The sequence below is a fragment of the Bos indicus genome, chromosome 12 (assembly GCF_029378745.1).
Source record: "Bos indicus isolate NIAB-ARS_2022 breed Sahiwal x Tharparkar chromosome 12, NIAB-ARS_B.indTharparkar_mat_pri_1.0, whole genome shotgun sequence".
NCBI classification, from domain to species: Eukaryota; Metazoa; Chordata; class Mammalia; order Artiodactyla; family Bovidae; genus Bos; species Bos indicus.
Window position 1 is genome coordinate 33,818,139 of NC_091771.1, and position 17,661 is coordinate 33,835,799.

Consider the following 17,661-nt stretch of genomic DNA (forward strand, 5'->3'; position numbering starts at 1 on the left):
ACCAACGTGGACATCTGTGTCCAGGGTACTGGTGACCGAGCTGAAGAACGGAGGTGTGGTGGGTGCTGTCAGCACTGCTGAAAACACTTGTCCCGGGGGAAATCGTGTCCCTCCAGAGACATGCTGATGTCGTAACCCCCAGCATCTGGGGATGTGACCTTACTGGAAACGGTATTTGTAGATGTGACTAAGATGTAAATTAAGATTAGATCTTGCTGGAATGAGTGAGGTGGGCCCCTGACCCACGTGACGGATGCCCTTATAAGAAGAGATGCAGACAACACTGTGTGGATGGGGGCAGTGTTTAGCACAGAGTGTCTAGAAGCTGAGGGACGCTATGACTGCAGCCATCACCAGAAGCCACTGGAGAGGCATGGCTGCTGCCCAAATGGAGCGTTGCCTCCTGCTGCCTGGCTCCTGTGCCTGGGCCCCTGGGCATTGCAGAGAAGCACTCATTTTGCTTTCATTTGGTCTCCTGTTGGGCACTCTTGCTCCAGGATCCAGGTACAAAGCCATGGGGCCCGGGCTGAGGGGACGTCGTCTGAGCAAAGACCTGTTGCGCCCAGACCAGCTCGTGTGCTGAGCTCCCCGACCATTGCAGAACCCCTATGGCTTCCTGCTCCTCGAGGCTGACCTCTGTCCCCTCAGTAGCCCCAGCTGTGCACCTGGTTAATGCGGAAAATCATGAGTCATGCTGGGCTTTTTACACCTGCATTTACTCATTAAAAATGAGTTTCTCCTCTGAATACATACATACTCAGAACAGCTATCAATCCACAGTGAAAGCTGATATTCGAGGAAGTCAGGAATCAAAATGAAAGTGAAGTGAAAGTGTTGGTCACTCAGTCGTGTCCGACTCTTTGTAGCCCCATGGACTGTAGCCCGCCAGGCTCCTCTGTCCATGGGATTCTCCAGGCAAGAATACTGGAGTGGGCTGCCATTCCCTTCTCCAGGAATCTTCCCAACCCAGGGATTGAACCCACATCTCCTGCATTGCAGGTGGATTCTTTACCGCCTGAGCCACCAGGGAAGCCATCAGGAATCAAAATGTGAGAAAGAAAACATAAGGACTTCAATCTAGCTTGAGACTCTCTGTGCCAAGACCCCTCTAGCCCTCATCCTGCCAGCCCTGACCCAGAGCATCCCCTCCTCCCCCAGGAATGAGGGCAGGGGACCCCCCTGCCCAGGATTCCTGCAAGGGGCACCCACTCATGATCTCCTGGCAGTTGTGCATGTCACCTTGTTGGTCTCACCTCACAAGAGGCCCTCGACATCTCTTGGAGGGCAGGGCCAGGCCTGGGATATGGACCCTGGGTGAGGATCAGAGCAAAGTTGGGGCTCTCCTTGAGAGTCCCCAGAACAAGGACCTCAGGTGGGAGCACAGTTGAGGGTCTTCTCTCACATCACAGGGCTTCTGATGCTCACCTCGGAGGATAATCATGGGGTGGAATTGTAGGGGGGCAAGGATGGGGAGCTGGCATTTCCAATGGGGCTGGGGTCCAGAGCAACTAAATGGTCAGAGGATGGGAGGTGTTTGTCCCAGGTCAAGGATCACTTCAAACTTCACTGATTAAACATTATCCCTTTAAAGACCTGAAGCAAATTTAGGACAGAGCCTTCAGTCTCCCTAATAGGGATGCTGTGGCAGGGGCAGGTCCTCTGGTAGCCACTGTGGCTTGAAGCCAACATACCTCACCCAGCCTTTTCCACGTTACATTCTGGTGGCTCCACTAAGATAATCAGGGCAAAGGTGAGTTGGAAGACACCTGAGAAAAGAATTGATGGCGTTGATGGTGACAATGACAGTGGTGGGCTCCCAAATGATTCCTCATGCATTTCTCCAGTTTTCTTCTTTATTTGCTAATAATCCCTCAGCGAGGATCATCAAGTCAGGTGTCAAGGTTACCATATCAGCAGCCACTTTCAAAGTCAGAACATAGCAAAGATATCTAGTTTGGGCTGTTATGTGGGACAAGATTTCCTTTTTTCCAGATCAAGCAGCCAGACCAAATGGTACTCAGGGACCCTGCCAGACTTTTTCTCGCCCCATAGGGGAAGTGGCTACAGACCAGCCCTGGGAGATGGTGAACAGGGCTGGCAGCAGCAGCAGGAGTCATGCCTGGGCCCTGCTGGATGGAAAAGGAGAGGGCAGAGCCTGGACTCCATGGAGCACTGTGGAGGAGGCTTGAGAGTCTCAACTGAGTGCTCTATCCTTAGCTTGGTCAGACTGGCTAATGGCTTCTGTGACATCAGCCCCAGTATCTGGAGTCTAGGACAAAAGACAAGGTTGTACCACCGGACCAGTCAACTTCCACCTCGCAGAACTTGCACTTGCATGGCAGAGAGTTGCTTTTTGGTATCTGACTGATGGCCCATGCCTTTGGGGCAAGAATCAGAACTGCAGTAACATAGACTCCATATCCCCTGGGAGACTGTGCTCCACACTGGACAAGACGGATGTAAACAGATACCCTCTGTGCCTGGAGGGCTTGGTAGTGGTTTGTTGTTCAGTTGCTCAGTCATGTCTGACTCTTTGTGACCCCATGGACTGCTCCTCTGTCCATGGGATTCTCCAGGCAAGAATACTGGAGTGGGTTGCCATTTCCTCCTCCAGGGGATCTTCCCCACCCAGAGATCGAACCTGTATGCCCTGCATTGGCAGGCGGATTCTTTACCACTGAGCCACCTGGGCAGCCGGACTTGGTACCTCCGTGATAAAGAGGGACATGAAGAGTGTGGGAAAGGCATGAAGAGTCATGAAGTCCAGTATGGCTGATGGGAGAGATCCGCGTTTTGTGCTGGCGTGGCTTTCTTTGTCCATGTGGGGGTTTCGATCCTCGGACTGGGCTTCTGGAAAGAGCGAGCCGGGAGGAGGATTCTGAAGGTGGGTGAGACTGGATGGAATTTGCATTCCGAGATTACTGGCCTTTAATTTCTGCAATCAGCTCGCGGCTCTGCCGCAAAAAAGCCGCAGCACAAAGCCGAGCCGGCCGCGAAGTGGGTTAGGGCGTTATATAAGCCCCGGCGGGAGGGGAGACGGCCCTCTCCGCGCTCCGCAGGCGGATGCAGAGCGCGGGTGACCGCGGGCGGGCGGGGGCCGCGCTGACGCTGGGCTGCTCGCGTCGCCATGGAGACGGGCGGGCGCGGCGCGGCTGTCAGCGGCGGGCGCGCGGCCGCGGGGGGCTGCGGGAGGAAGGCGCGGGCCGCGGCCGGGACCCTCGCGGTAGAGATGGACTTGCATTGTGATCGCGCCGCCGAGCCGCCGGCCGCCGAGCCGCCGTCGGGGAAGATCAACAAGGCCGCCTTCAAACTGTTCAAGAAGAGGAAGCCGGGCGGCGCGATGCCCAGCATCTTCGGGGTCAAACACAAAGGGGACGGCAAGGGCGCGGGGCCGGCGGGGCTGGTGCGCAGCCGGACGCACGACGGGCTGGCCGAGGCTCTGGCGCTGGAGGGCGGCCGCCGCGAGGAGCCGCGCGCGGGCGGCGGGGACGGGGCGCGGCCGGGCCCCGCGGCCCCCCGGGCGGCCCCGGGAGGCGCGGGCCCGGCGGCCGGCGGCTCGGTGGCCAAGTCTCACAGCTTCTTCTCGCTCCTGCGGAAGAACGGGCGGCCCGAGAGCGGCGGGGCGGAGCAGGCCGATGCGGGCAAGGCCGGTGGCAGACAAAAGCGGGGGCTGCGGGGGCTCCTGGGCGGCGTGCGCTGGCGCAGGAAGGACCGGCGGCCCCAGGACTCGGCGCCGGCGGGGCGCGCGGGGGCTCCGGGCGGCCTGGCGCGGCCGGGCTCGCTCACCGCCAGCCTGGAGTGCGTCAAGGAGGAGGCGCCCGCGGCCGCGCGCCAGCCAGAGCCAGCAGGTGAGCCCGCGGCGGGGGAGCCCGAGCCGGCCTGCGCCCCGGGAGAGGGCGCCTCGGGGCCCGGGCGGCGCGCCGAGCGGCCCCGCGCGCCCCCCGAGCCCGAGCCGCGCGCCGGGGAGGGCCGGCCGGCCGAGGACGCCGCGGGGCCCGGGGCTGCGCCGGCAGAGACGGTGCCCGGGGCAGATTCCAAAGGCGGCCGCGCGCCCGCCGCCCCCGACCCTTCCTCGGTCGATCCGCCCTCCGACCCATCGGCCGATCGTATTTGTCTGATGTTTTCTGACGTGACTTCACTGAAAAGCTTTGACTCTCTTACAGGCTGCGGAGATATTATCGCAGACCCCGAGGACGAGGCCGGGCCCGGCTGTGCCAAGCACGCCCCCGGGCCGGGCCAGCCGGGCCCCGCCACAAAGCCGCCGGGCGTGGTGGCCTACCAGGGAGGCGGGGAGGAGATGGCGAGCCCGGCCGAGGCGGACGACTCGTACCTGCAGGAGTTCTGGGACATGCTGTCCCAGACCGAGGACCAGGGAGAGGGGCCCCAGGGAGGAGCGGCCCCGGCGGCGGCGGCTTCCGACGCGCAGGTGGCTCCAGAGACCCCCAAAGAAGCCAGGTGTGCGGAGGTGACCAAGGACGCGTCCTCGGTCAAGCGCCGGAGGCTTCACCGGGTCCCCACGGAGCTCCCCCCGAAGGAAGAGCCCAAGCACCCGGACAAGGAGCCGCAGGAAGGCGTCCCCAACAGCGACGAGGGCTACTGGGATTCCGCCACCCCCAGGCCGGAGGAGGACGGCGGCGCGAGGAAGACGGGCATCCCCAGGGACAGCGACAGCGGCGACGCGCTCCACGAGCCCTGCGCCGCCGAGCCGGATCGAAGCCCCGCGGCCCTGCCCGCCGCCCCCACTGCCAGCGAGGAGACATCCTGCTCATCCCGGTTAAAGCCCGTGTCTCCGGTCACCATCACCTGCCCCCTGCGAACGCCGGGGAGCCTGCTGAAGGACTCCAAGATCCCGGTCAGCATCAAGCATCTGGCGAACCTGCCATCCAGCCACCCGGTGGTGCACCAGCCACCAGCCAGGAGCGAGCTGCCCAGAACCAAAATCCCGGTGTCCAAGGTGCTGGTCCGCCGGGTCAGCAGCCGGGGCTTGGCTGGGACCACCCTCCGGGCCGCGGCGTGCCACGATAGTGCCAAAAAGTTGTGAGGTCTCCGAGGCCGAGGTGGAGGGGCCGCATGTCGAGGAATACAACTTTGTCTGGAAACTGCTAGGACAAATGTTGCATCCCCAGAGAAAGGCCTTGCTGACAGTCTCCACTCAGAGCCTGGACCCAGGAGCTCTGCCCCCAGGCAGGGGAATGCTGCACAACGGGATTCCCCCTCCAGATAATTCCCTGAGGATTCTTTTCAAGCACTTTTTTCCCCTTTTTTTAACCTTTTTAAAAATCCGCCCCCCCCCCCCCACTTTCTTTTTTTTCTTTATTGCACCGAACGTTCGGAAGTCACCTTTACTTGCCTTTGCAGAAAATAAGACAACCCAACCTAAGGAAGCATCATGCCATGATATTTGGCTGTGTCACCACCCAGCGGGCCTCCAGGAACCATCTGAAGAACCAGAGAGGAGCCCTCCTCTTCCTGACACTTTACTTCCTTATTTTCCTTTTCCTTTCCAGGGGAAAAAAGAAAAAAACAAAAACAAAAAAACACCCTTTGCTGTATCACTGTGTGGGAAACACCTACAAAGCTGAAAGAGCCAGGTACTTACCCTATGAGCAGAGGCAGGACTGATGGGCAGAAAACCTGCTGTACTTTCAGTTGCTAGGTACGCAAATAGATATATATCTACCACTAAATGATCACAGAGTTTGGGTTTGGTGGGTTTATTTAGATCATTTGTTTGGGGAGAAATAAAAACCTCAGCAGAGCAGGGTTTTTTTTTTTTTCCTCTCTCTCTCTTTTTTTATTTCTCCACCCAGTGCAGAGATGAGGACCAGGGCAAGATTTCACTAAATGCCAACAGACACAGTGTTTTAGCATTTATGAACTGTAACCTTTTCATGTGTAGATAACGCATCTTTTACAGATTATCCAGCTGTTAACCTTTTATAATCTGTCAGTAACCTCCAGTTTAAAATCTGGTTTTATAGCTAGACACCGTAACCGCTCCCAAACCATGGATGTTCTTTTATGTACTGTAAACAGAAGCAGTTCTCTTTTTGTTTTATAAGGGTTCTCTGCCTTTCAGTGTAGGGGAAAAAAAAAATCTATTGTGTTGATGTCCCAAAGGAATGCCTTGTCTTGGGTAAAAGTCTGTTTCTCACCCTGGACCCTGGTTTTCAGAGATTTTTACCTTGGTTATAAAAATTTCAGATTCAACCGTGTCTCAGTATGAGGAGTCCAAAACGAGGAACACGTAAAGAAAAACAATAGAAAATGTAGTTTTTTCATTGACTTCTTCTTTATGTCTTAGGACTGAGCCACATATGTTAAGAATATGACACTGGGAAACTTACGTATCGTTAACATTGTGTGCCAAGATTATTTTTGAAAAGTGGTTTACTTATATGTGTGTTTTCTGTTATTTTAGATGAAGCATTTATTTCAGAAAGGGTTACCATATGCCTCGATAGTTTGAATGATAAACTGAAGTCTTTCCTAGAATGCTATTAGGGTCTAATGGTTATAAAATATCTTCTTTGAAACATTTCAGTGTATTTAATCAAAAGATCAGAGCTTCTACTAGGAGATGGTTCATGGTATCGGGGAGATTCGTATTCAAGTGAAACCACACACACATAAAAGACATGCACGCTTCTCTCCAACTCTCATTTTCCAGGGAGGTTCCCTAAGTAATGAACTGATAGTACATGCTTGTTAAGTTTGTTTTCTGTTTTATAAAAGAAAGAATAAGGCAAGTATATGAAGATCTATTTTAATAATATGAAAGAAGTCACAAAATAAACAGACATCAAAGGGATAAAAATCCTAGCCAATAGCACAAAGCAGGTTGTTCCTCATTTTAAACCTGCAATGACTCCATTAGAAGAGGTGGTAGAGATTGACTGAATTTACTTATTATTCAGATTACTGGCTTTTCTTGCGTCGTGTCAGATCCTTAATGTTATTTCAAAGTAGTGTTTTAATATTTAATTTCCTATGTCTGTCGATGAGATCTCGTAGGCTGACATAGCCTTAAGCACTCTGAATACACCACCAGGAATTCATAAAGCAGCTCACACGTGCTCACGCACTCAGCTGTGCACAACCAACAGACAAAGGCGTTCACCATGAACTTGGAGATGTCTTAGAGATTAGTTTTGTCTTGAGAAAGGGATTTGAATTAGATTCAACACTGATCATACTACTTAGACTCAAAATATGTCCATTTCCCCCTAGTGAAGGGGAGGGAACATAAATTTTATTTCTAGCTGTAAAACAAAGGATCTTTATTTTCTTCCTGTGCATCTTCTTGCAGGGGTTATAGTCTCCCCAGCCTGAATCCCTGACAGAGTTCTGTTTGTTCAGTAGCACAGGGAAGGTAGAAAGCCCTGAAGGACTGATGAGAATATTGTAATAGGAGGACAACCTATTTATCTATTTTGTAAGTACTGGAACAAACTAGTTTTGCTTTCACAGTTTTGGGACTTGTTTCTACATTTGTACCTCTGTGTTGTGTCTTCTTTTATTAGCAAAGAAAAATGTCAGCAAAGTTTACCTTAATTTCCCCTTGCCTGTCAGTGAAACATTTATACAGGATTTAAACTATTTTTTTCCGTTATTTTCCCATATATTTTCCTTTTTTTTAAAACTATCTTTAAGAATTCCATCCACACTAGTCAAATGAAAGATTCAGGCAATGAATAAAATGGCCTCAGTCACTGATGGGAAATCAAGACCAATGTAGGGAGCTATGTCTTAACCTTTTCCAACCACAGACAAGGGATTGTCATGCCTTTTTGTGCCAAGGGCTACTTTCTCTTAGTCATGTTCATAGAGATTGTATTCTAGAATTTTAGTAGATGTACATTCCAGTAATTATTAATGCTCTTACCTAATTTGGCCATAGTTGCTGTTTTTTAAAGGAAAGGATTGGATATGGGCTGCTGACACCTTTCCTGTGAATCTATGATGCTAAGATAGTTGGTTGAGACCCTTTAGTCAAAGAGTTGGCCAAATTCTGTAGGAAAAAGTCAAATCAATTGTTTTGTTCTTCATTTGCTAAATCATGTCTGACTTTCTGCCACCCCATGGATTGCATCGTGCCAGGCTCCCCTGTCCTTCACTGTCTCCTGGAGTTTGCTCAAACTCATGTCCACTGAGTTGGTGATGTCATCCAACCGTCTCATCCTCTAGGTCCAAATCAATTGTTGCCCCTCCATTTATCAGTCATTTTAACAACTTGGCACAAAGACAGCCTGACTTCAGCATCTGTGTTACCTAGGCAGTGTGGTTCGAACCCCTGTGCTTCTTACTAAGGTTTTCTTGCTTCCATTAGCCCTAGAGCATTTTGAATCATCGCTAGAGGAAATAGATTTGCATTATGTCATCTAATAACAACAATGGAATGTAGAACATTAAAGACTTCCTTTAGCTCCATTTCCCACAAATTATCTGCCTATTTAAATACAAATTGTGTGATGTCTATGAAAGTGATAACTCAGGAGTTTAAGGGTTTATTCATTAATCTCAGAAATAGTTTTCAGGTATTGGCACTTGCATGAATATTCACATAACCCTTTACCTTCACAGTTGTCAGAGTAGAAAGATGGTATTAGGGTTGGCGGTGTCTTTGGCTGAACTTTGAGTTTCTGTTATTTACTTTCTTTGTCAGATTAATTTTCAGCAACCTTTTACAGTTAATTTTGGCTGAAGAGACTGCTTTGCGAGCTTTCTGATCTCTCCTTTGGTTTCCATCCTGTTTCCGTGGTGACCTCAGGGAGCAGTACTGGGATGCTGTTCACCGTGTTCGCCTGTTTTGACACTTGCACAGTGGAGCTTGGTCCTCCCTCACATTCTAGATTTCTCTCTTACATTAAGACTATGTGGATGTGGCCCCCTGTGCTTGCCTTCTACATTCACATGTATACTCAGCTCCCCTTATCACTGATAAAAAATTAATCCAAGAATCTTACACCATTAAGCATAAGGAAAAAGCATCACAGTTACCTGTTTTTTCCTACCACTGCTGTTGTTGTTCAGTCGCTCAGTCATGTATGACTCTTTGCAACCCCATGGACTGCAGGACACCAGGCTTCCCTATCCGTCATTACCTCCCAGAGCTTGCTCAAACTCATGTTGACTGAGTCAGTGATGCCATCCAACCATCTCATCCTCTGTCACCCCCTTCTCCTCCCACCCTCAGTCTTTCCCAGCACCAGACACATTTCCAGTGAGTCAGCTCTTCACATCAGGTGGCCAAAGTACTGGAGCTTCAGCTTCAGCATCAGTCCTTCCAATGAATATTCAAGGTTGATTTCCTTTAGAATTGACTGGTTTGATCTCCTTGCTGCCCAAGGGACTCTCAAGAGTCTTCTCCATCACCACAGTTGGAAAGCATCAATTCTTTGGTGCTCAGCCTTCTTTATGGTTCAGCTCTCACATTCATATGTGATTGAGGATGGCCCATTAGAAGTACCTGGGTGAAATAAGAGGAGAAACTGAAATACCCCTGCCCAATTCTTGCTTCCCTTCCACTAGCCAGGCAAACTGAGGGATGACCAGCACAGTTCTTATTTAGGAGTCTTCAATTTTGTATGCACAAATATTTAAAAGGAGTTTAGGAGCCAGAGACTAACAGGGCAGCCTGGTTTCTCAGGTGGGAAAACCAGAGGCCAGCATTTATTAATACTTGTTGAAGGTGATTTGGGCATGTGGTCCCTCCTCAAGGCAGACCCTGTCCTGCTCTGAAGGTTGTCTGAAGGCCTCCATGCATTGCCTCTCACAGCCTTTTCACTGTGAGGACCATGGAGAGGAGGCAATTTGTTGCAACACTAGCCACTTCTGAGGAAAGTTATCTCCCCAGACAATGTTTCTAAGGACTGATTCAGAATGATCATTTCATGATTATGGAAAGCAATTCTTTCTCAAACTGAAAAACAAAAGGTTAAAATAGCCAATAAGCCTCCAGAATTCAAAGTGGGCACATCTGATTTTTATATTTACTTTAACTCAATGCAACACATATTCAAGGGGCTTATACTGGATCTCGTGCTTAATAAAAACCCATTCAGTTCAGAGTTCACACATAGCTGTACTGGAATCAGACATTCTTAATATTCATTAGAAACACCTTTATTTCATTTATACTTTTATTTATTTATTTTGCTGATAGTCTGTGGGTTGGAGCAGAATGCAGTGAGACTGAACAAGGGCAGTACAGATTAAGTCAAACATATTCTTCTAAAAGGGCTTTCCAGGTGGCTAGTGGTAAAGAACCCACCTGCCAGTGCAGGAGACATAAGAGACGCAGGTTTAATCCCTGGGTTGGGAAGATTTCCTGGAAGAGGGCCTGGCAACCCACTCTGGTGTTATTGCCTGGAGAATCCCATGGACAGAGGAGCCTGGCGGGCTACAGTCCAGAGGGTCTTAAAGAGTCAGACACGAATGAAGCAACTTAGCACGACACACGTATTTCTCTAAAAATAAAAATAGTAATTATACAAACAATTAACATTTGTCAAGTACTTACTTCATGCCAACTCCTTCCAGGAGCTTTATAAATATTTACTCAGTCCTCTCACAGCCATGTGGGTTAAGAGATATTACCTCCCTCACAGAGCATATCTAATTCATCCTTTTGGTTTCCTTCTATCCCATTCATTCCATCCATACCTCTCTTTTTCTCTCTTCACCCAGGACAAGGATAGACACTCTTTAATGGTTTACAGTAATACAAGCGCTAAGAACTGCTAAATCTCATCAACAGCTCACTTTCAATAGAGAAAGAGCTCATGCATGTCATGCAGTTGAGAATGGGTTTTGTGTCCGAAATGGTGGTATTCAGCATCATTCTGGGGGAAGGCTGCTGCTGGGTACCATTTAGAGTCAGACAATCCTCCTTGCTTGGGAGGGATCCGCACCTTCTTGGGATTAACTTCAAAAGTGTAGACAGACCTCTCTTCTGTTGTCATGGTGATACTTCTGCTCTGATAGGATTTCAGTCATGCTGAGCACGTTTCACTTGTTTTTCTGCCTTAAGCCCAGTCTAGGCTGGTTCTGGGTATCCTGTGTTGTTTGTTGAACTAGTAGCTGGTGGAGTGACGCCCACCTCAACATGATTCTGAATTGCAGAGACAAACTCCTGGCTCTTTTGAAAGTAGTACATCCCACGTTCTGTCTCTGGTCATTGAACGCTGGCCTGGATTTTCTAATTTGTTCTTTCATTCAACTAATATTTCATGCACACCTCTAAGTCGAAACCTATGCTGTGCATTTATTGTGAGCTGAGATGGTGCTCTGTTTTCATTGACATTCTGTCCACAAGAATCAGGCAAGGTGGGGCTTGGTTCTGTTCTATGGAGGAGGAAAAGGTAAAATACCTTTTCCTTTTGGAAAATGGCAGCAATTTAGCGAGCCCCTGACAGACTCTGGACCAGAAATCTAACTCTATTGCTTGTGCTTTAATTATAAGTCTCTTTTAGACATCTGATTAAATTTATGTATGATTTAGTTAAGAAACTGATCAAAATTCTGAACTGCAAGAGTCAAACCAGATTTTTATGATGGTGGATATCATTAAAAGGATGACTGTTTCAGTTAAAAGTGGACTTGATTTTTTTTTTTTAATTATTTGATGGCCTTTGTACACACATGTCTGAAAGGAAGATCTTGGAGCTAGCAGGGTTGTTTTTTTTTTTCCCTCACTTGGCCAGTCAAAAATTTAGGCCATATCCACCAATTACTGCATGCTAGCAGGTCTGCATTAATCTGATGACTGCTTTGTCGATAATGAAAACCAAGAAAAGCAATTTCAATAGTGAATTTGGCAGGTTACAACCTGTTTTCTTTCACTCTGATTCTGTGAAGTTGCAAGTGTCAGTGTTTAGGGAAAATCATTTTGAAACGCATCACTGTCACAATTAAAGAGATTATTTTATTCATATATGGGCTGCCCACCCTTGATGAAATGCTTTTTTAATGAGAAGCAGTGAAAGAATTTAATCACAGGTGATCATTGTGTTGAATAGTAAACTGGGGTAATTTTTGGAAGTTATTCAATAATTAGGTAGAGTAACTTTCTGCTCTATGTGAGATCATTTTTAATAAAACATAATCTAGGTCACTGGTTGTTAGAGGCATAATAAATTTTCTCAGATCCCTACCTAATACACTAAAAAAGAAAATACTAAAAATAACTGATCAAATGACACAGGGGCATTAAATTGACACACAGGAAAGACTCGTTATCATGTCATAAAATGAAATGGACCCAGGATGCCTGGAGGAATTAGTAAACCTTCTCAAATATGCCCCACTATAGAGTTATTTCTAAATAGAAGAGGAAAAACTCTAACAAAATAATGTCTAACATTGTATACATTTAGATGAACATGAAGGATCAGATGGTGGTATTTTTTTCCAAGAATATCAGGGGAAATGGTTTAGATGTTATAGACAAAATAAATTCCTGTCATCTTTTAATGGACTCCAGCTACATACCATGCTCATTGCTAACTTCAGTTTTGCCCAAGTTATTTATAGAAAATATCTCGGTGTAATATAGGGAATTGCAGGTTGTTGAAAATAAAGACAAAGAAAATCCAAATAAGAAACTCCATATTTCTAAAATTAGTTTTCCTGAAAGTCAAACATATCTCTGAGGACAAGCTTTTGGCTGTATTATTTTTGTGCACAGGAGGAAAGTTGTTAGTAGGTTTATAGATATTATTTTTATAATAGAATGTTAAACTCCCCCAACATCAGAAATTGTCTCCTAAAATTACTCTATGTTTTTAAGACTTGTTTTTAAAAAGGATTCTAAATAACAATAGGGTCTTTTCTTTTTCTCCTCTCCAATGGTTTAATGGGATAGATGAACCAATGTTTATATTTTTAAACCTGTAAATATTTTATTTTGGGTATTTTGTATATTTGTTGATATAATTCCATTTCGTGCAAATGTACCACTGTGCATGTTGCTGGTTTTGATAGTCACTCTTAATGAACGTAGGAAGCTTGGACTAATAGCACTTTTCTTCATTCAAACATCTTAAAATGAAAGTACAGCACTGCCATTTTAAATGTGTTTAATTCAGTCAATAAATTTTGTTGCTTCTTTACATTAAACATGAATTCTTTGGTGGTTATTTTTCCGGGATAAATTTTATTTCCACTCTCTTTTAATTTTTAGAGTTTATACTAGTGATGACAATAATGACCATGTGATGGGAGTATGTGTGGTGGTGTGTGTGTGGTGTGTGTGAAGTGTGTATGGTATGTGTGGTATGTGTACGATGGGTGTGTATGTAGTGTGTGTAGTGTGTGTGTGTTGTGTGTGCAGTGTGTGAAGTGTGTGTGTGGTGTGTATAGTATGTGTGAGGTGTGTGTATGTAGTGTATATGTGTGAGGTGTATGTGAGGTGTGTGTGTAGTGTTTGTGTAGTGTGTGTGGTGTGTGTGATATGAGTGAAGTGTGTGAGGTGTGTATGGTGTGTGTATGTAGTGAATGTGTGTGGTGTGTGTGTGGTGTGTATAGTATGTGTGAGGTGTGTGTATGTAGTGTATATGTGTGAGGTGTATGTGAGGTGTGTGTGTAGTGTGTGTGGTGTGTGTGATATGAGTGAAGTGTGTGAGGTGTGTATGTGTGTGTGTATGGTGTGTGTATGTAGTGAATGTGTGTGGTGTGTGTGTGGTGTGTATAGTATGTGTGAGGTGTGTGTATGTAGTGTATATGTGTGAGGTGTATGTGAGGTGTGTGTGTAGTGTGTGTGGTGTGTGTGATATGAGTGAAGTGTGTGAGGTGTGTATGTAGTGAATGTGTGTGGTGTGTGTGTGGTGTGTGATGTGTGTGTGGTGTGGGTGCAGTTTGTGTGTGTGGTGTATATGTGTGGGGTGTGTGGTGCATGTGTGCTAAGTGTAGTGTGTACGTTTGACCAACAGGAGGCCCGTATTTCTTTCTACACTTTGTGAACAGGTGAAAAGTTACTGTTTGGCTTGAGCAAATGCCTTTGGAAAGCTTGTTTGTTATTCTAACTGTGATCTGATTTCTGAGCCTTTACTAGGAAAATCTCTGTTCCTTATAATCCCCTGTGAGCTGGACTCACCTGCTGCGTGTGACTGTAGGCAATAGCGAATTAGAATCTTTCTGAAGAGCTGTTTTCAGTTTTGTTTGAGGGGTATGTTTTCACAGAATCTGACTAGTAATTCAAATCCAAGGACTTCTGAAACTTAATGTGATGAATAATGAGGTTGCACCACTTTGTTTGAAAAATAAGAATTCAAGTCTGCCTAGATTGTCTGAAAGTCTACTTCTCTTAGAATGGGCTTGTCCATACTGCAGTTGCTTACATTTCTCTTAAATAAGAAGAAAAACTCAAATTTATCTATAGAACACAATGAGCACCACATTTCCAAAGGGAGCTGTGATTCGTCACAAAGAAGAGTCACAGTAAGTGGACACAAAGCCATAAACAGTGAGACCTGAGACTCACTAAATCTCGCCGCCCTGTCTGCTCCCCCTTCTCCCAGCTGTCCTCGACCCTCCTCTTTCTGCTTTTCCCAGAATTCAAACAGAAGGCACCTCGCAAGAACAAACCAAATTCCTCTTTCGTGAGGAAATAAGTAAACTAAAGCCCAGGGATGCTGTGCCTTTCCTAAAGTCTCTGAGGTGGTGAGGTTGGTAAAAAGAGACAGAGTTTGGGAAACAGAATCCAATTTGAATTCCAGGCTTCCCTGGTGACTCAGACAGTAAAGAATCTGCCTGCAATGCTGGAAACCTGGGTTTGATCCTTGGGTTGGGAAGATCCCCTGGAGGAGGGACCAGCTACCCGCTCCAGTATTCTGGTGTGGAGAGTCCCCATGGACAGAGGAGCCCGGTGGGCTACCTCCATGGGGTGGAAAGAGTCGGACATGACTGAGAAACTTTCACTTTCACTTTGGACAGTTACCAGCTGTGTGAATTCAGGCAGTTTGCTGAACTTCTCTGAGCCACAGTTTCCTGCTCTATAAAAGGAGGGTAATGAGATTTAATCTACACTGTAGTTGTACCATGATTAACTTTCAGAAAGTCACGTGTCAAAGACATAATACATATTTTTGTATATGTTAATTTAGCTCGTTCTGTTTTTCTAAAGGGACATTTATAAAAATTAAAACTTGATGGGTTGGAGTTGAACTTTTCTTGAACAGAGAACTTGCTTTAATTGATGAAGAGAGTGAAGCCTGCCGAGAAGGAGAGAGGTCTGAGTGTGTTATTCTGAGACACATCGCTCTGAAATGAAAAGCCTACGTGTGTTTAGGAGAGATTCAGGGACGACACCTTGTCTTTGTGGAGGACATCAAGGATGGTTGCTGAGTTGGCAGCCTCAAGAGCCGTGACCAGACCCATGGTGGTCAAGACAGTTATCTAAATGTTGGGTCACAAACAGTCGGACATGACTGACTGACTGACTGAGTACCCATACACAAATGTTGAGTCTCCAGCCGGCATAGAGGGCGGTGGTGCCCAGACCTTACTTAGCACTGTGGATTTTGGTGCTTGACTTTACAAACCCCCTCCCCATTACCAGACAATGGTTACCTAAGGACTCTTAGTGGTCCTGCTCAACCATTGGTTGGAGCTTCAGGGCCCCTCCCACGGGCAACCAACTGTCAAGAAGCAACCGTTAGTGGTCCTGCTCAGCCATTGGTTGCAGCTGCAGTAGCCCCTCCCACGGGCAACCACCTGTCTAGGAGCGACTGTTAGCAGCCCATTCTGTCAACCGTCAGTGGAACAGTGGTCCTCAAGAGGAGAGTGAGGTAAGAGGCGGACCCCAGCGTTCTTCCTGGGGTCCTTCTGGTTCACCTGGCCTAGGGCCAGCAGGTGAGCTGGGGCAGCCCAGGAAACAGGTTGGGGGCTGTGTTCTGCGGGGCTCCAGAGCCCTCACCAGGGCCGCCCTCTGACCGGGGCCCAGACCCTGAAGTGCTTACTCTTTCCCCATCCCTGCCTCTGCCACCTCACAGCATAGACATAAGCATGCATCCTTCTGGACCTGGCCTCCACTATATGGCTGCCTGAGGAGTCCGAGGGCCTGTTGGGTTGGGAGCCTGTCTCCCTCAGGGGTGACAGCTGGCAGGGTCTGGGGACCTTGCCCTGAGGGAGCTGCCAGCTGAGCTCTTCCTCCTCTCAGTCAGGACTGGGACCTGGGAGGGCAGCAGCTGTGCTTGGGACCTGGCTTTTTCTTGTCCAAACAGGGACTAACATTTGGTTACCTGACCATGATCTGACCTCAAGAATAAAGGATCGGATAGCAAGGGGTTTATAACAATCATGCCCCTCCCTCACCTTTCCTAGAAAAGGGCTTTGGTGAAAGCTTTTGGGGAGTTTGGGCTTTTTCAGGCACAGGCACCCAACTCCTCATGTTTTGGAATGGTTTGGCCTCACTGTGCATGGGGCACATGGACAGGCGTTTGGGTAAAACAGGGTTGTGTGTATGTTAGTTACTCAGTTGTGTCTGATTCTTTGCAACCCTATGGACTGCAGCCAGTCAGGTTTCTCTATCCACGGGGTTCTCCAGGCAAGGGTACTGAAGTGGCTTGCCTTGCCCCCTCCAGGGGATCTGCCTGACCCAGAGGTTGAACCTGCATCTCTTATGTCTTCTGCATTGGCAGGTGGGTTCTTTGCCACTAAGCCACTGGGGAAGCCCTTTGGTGTTTTGGTAACACAGCTGCCAAATGTCCAGACGTTGGGAAGCAATTACTACTTAGTGAAGATTATGCCAAATAGACACAACTAAGGTCTCCAACTTGAGGGAAATGGTCTGTACAGAATTACACAAATGTAAGGACTAAAGATGGAGAAGGCAATGGCACCCCACTCCAGTACTCTTGCCTGGAAAATCCCTTGGACGGAGGAGCCTGGTAGGCTGCAGTCCATGGGGTCGCTAAGAGTCTGACATGACTGAGTGACTTCACTTTCACTTTTCACTTTCCTGCATTGGAGGAGGAAATGGCAACCCACTCCAGTGTTCTTGCCTGGAGAATCCCAGGGACGGGGGAGCCTAGTGGACTGCCGTCTCTGTGGCTGCACAGAGTCGGACACGACTGAAGCGACTTAGCAGCAGTAGCAGCAAGGACTAAAGAGCCTCTTGATGAAAGTGAAAGAGGAGAGTGAAAAAGTTGGCTTAAAACTCAACATTCAGAAAACTAAGGTCATGGCATCTGGTCCTATCACTTCATGCCAAATAGATGGGGTAACTGGAAACAGTGTCAGACTTTATTTTTTGGGGCTCCAAAATCACTGCAGATGGTGACTGCAGCCATGAAATTAAAAGACACTTACTCCTCGGAAGGAAAGTTATGACAACCTAGACAGCATATTAAAAAGCAGAGACATTACTTTGTCAACAAAGGTCCATCTAGTCAAGACTATGGTTTTTCCAGTAGTCATGTATGGATGTGAGAGTTCGACTATAAGGAAAGCTGAGCACCGAAGAATTGATGCTTTTGAACTGTGGTGTTGGAGAAGAGTCTTGAGAGTCCCTTGGACTGCAAGGAGGTCTAACCAGTCCATCCTAAAGGAGATCAGTCCTGGGTGTTCATTGGAAGGACTGATATTGAAGCTGAAACTCCAATACTTTGGCCACCTGATGCAAAGAGCTGACTTATTTGAACAGAACCTGATGCTGGGAAA

The 17,661-nt window shown here is 47.7% G+C and overlaps 2 protein-coding genes across 3 annotated transcripts in view; both read left to right on the plus strand.

The window, feature by feature from the left end:
* Positions 1 to 3,112: 3,112 nt before the first annotated feature.
* Positions 3,113 to 13,119, plus strand: AMER2 (APC membrane recruitment protein 2). Of its 2 annotated transcripts, XM_070800271.1 has the most exons (2): positions 3,113 to 3,848; positions 4,164 to 13,119. In XM_070800271.1, the coding sequence occupies exons 1-2, from the start codon at positions 3,128 to 3,130 to the stop codon at positions 5,039 to 5,041; spliced, it is 1,599 nt and encodes a 532-aa protein (XP_070656372.1). In that variant the 5' UTR covers positions 3,113 to 3,127; the 3' UTR covers positions 5,042 to 13,119. The 2 variants fall into 2 exon arrangements, with proteins under 2 accessions (XP_070656372.1, XP_070656371.1); XM_070800270.1 differs by having other exon boundaries at positions 3,113 to 13,119.
* A 2,554-nt stretch (positions 13,120 to 15,673) lies between these two features.
* The window catches only part of SPATA13 (spermatogenesis associated 13), a 289,869-nt gene continuing 287,881 nt past the window's right edge, over positions 15,674 to 17,661 (plus strand). Inside the window, exon 1 of the mRNA XM_070800273.1 lies at positions 15,674 to 15,788. The gene's annotated coding sequence lies outside the window, so the exon portion shown is untranslated. The remainder of the gene's footprint in view (positions 15,789 to 17,661) is intronic.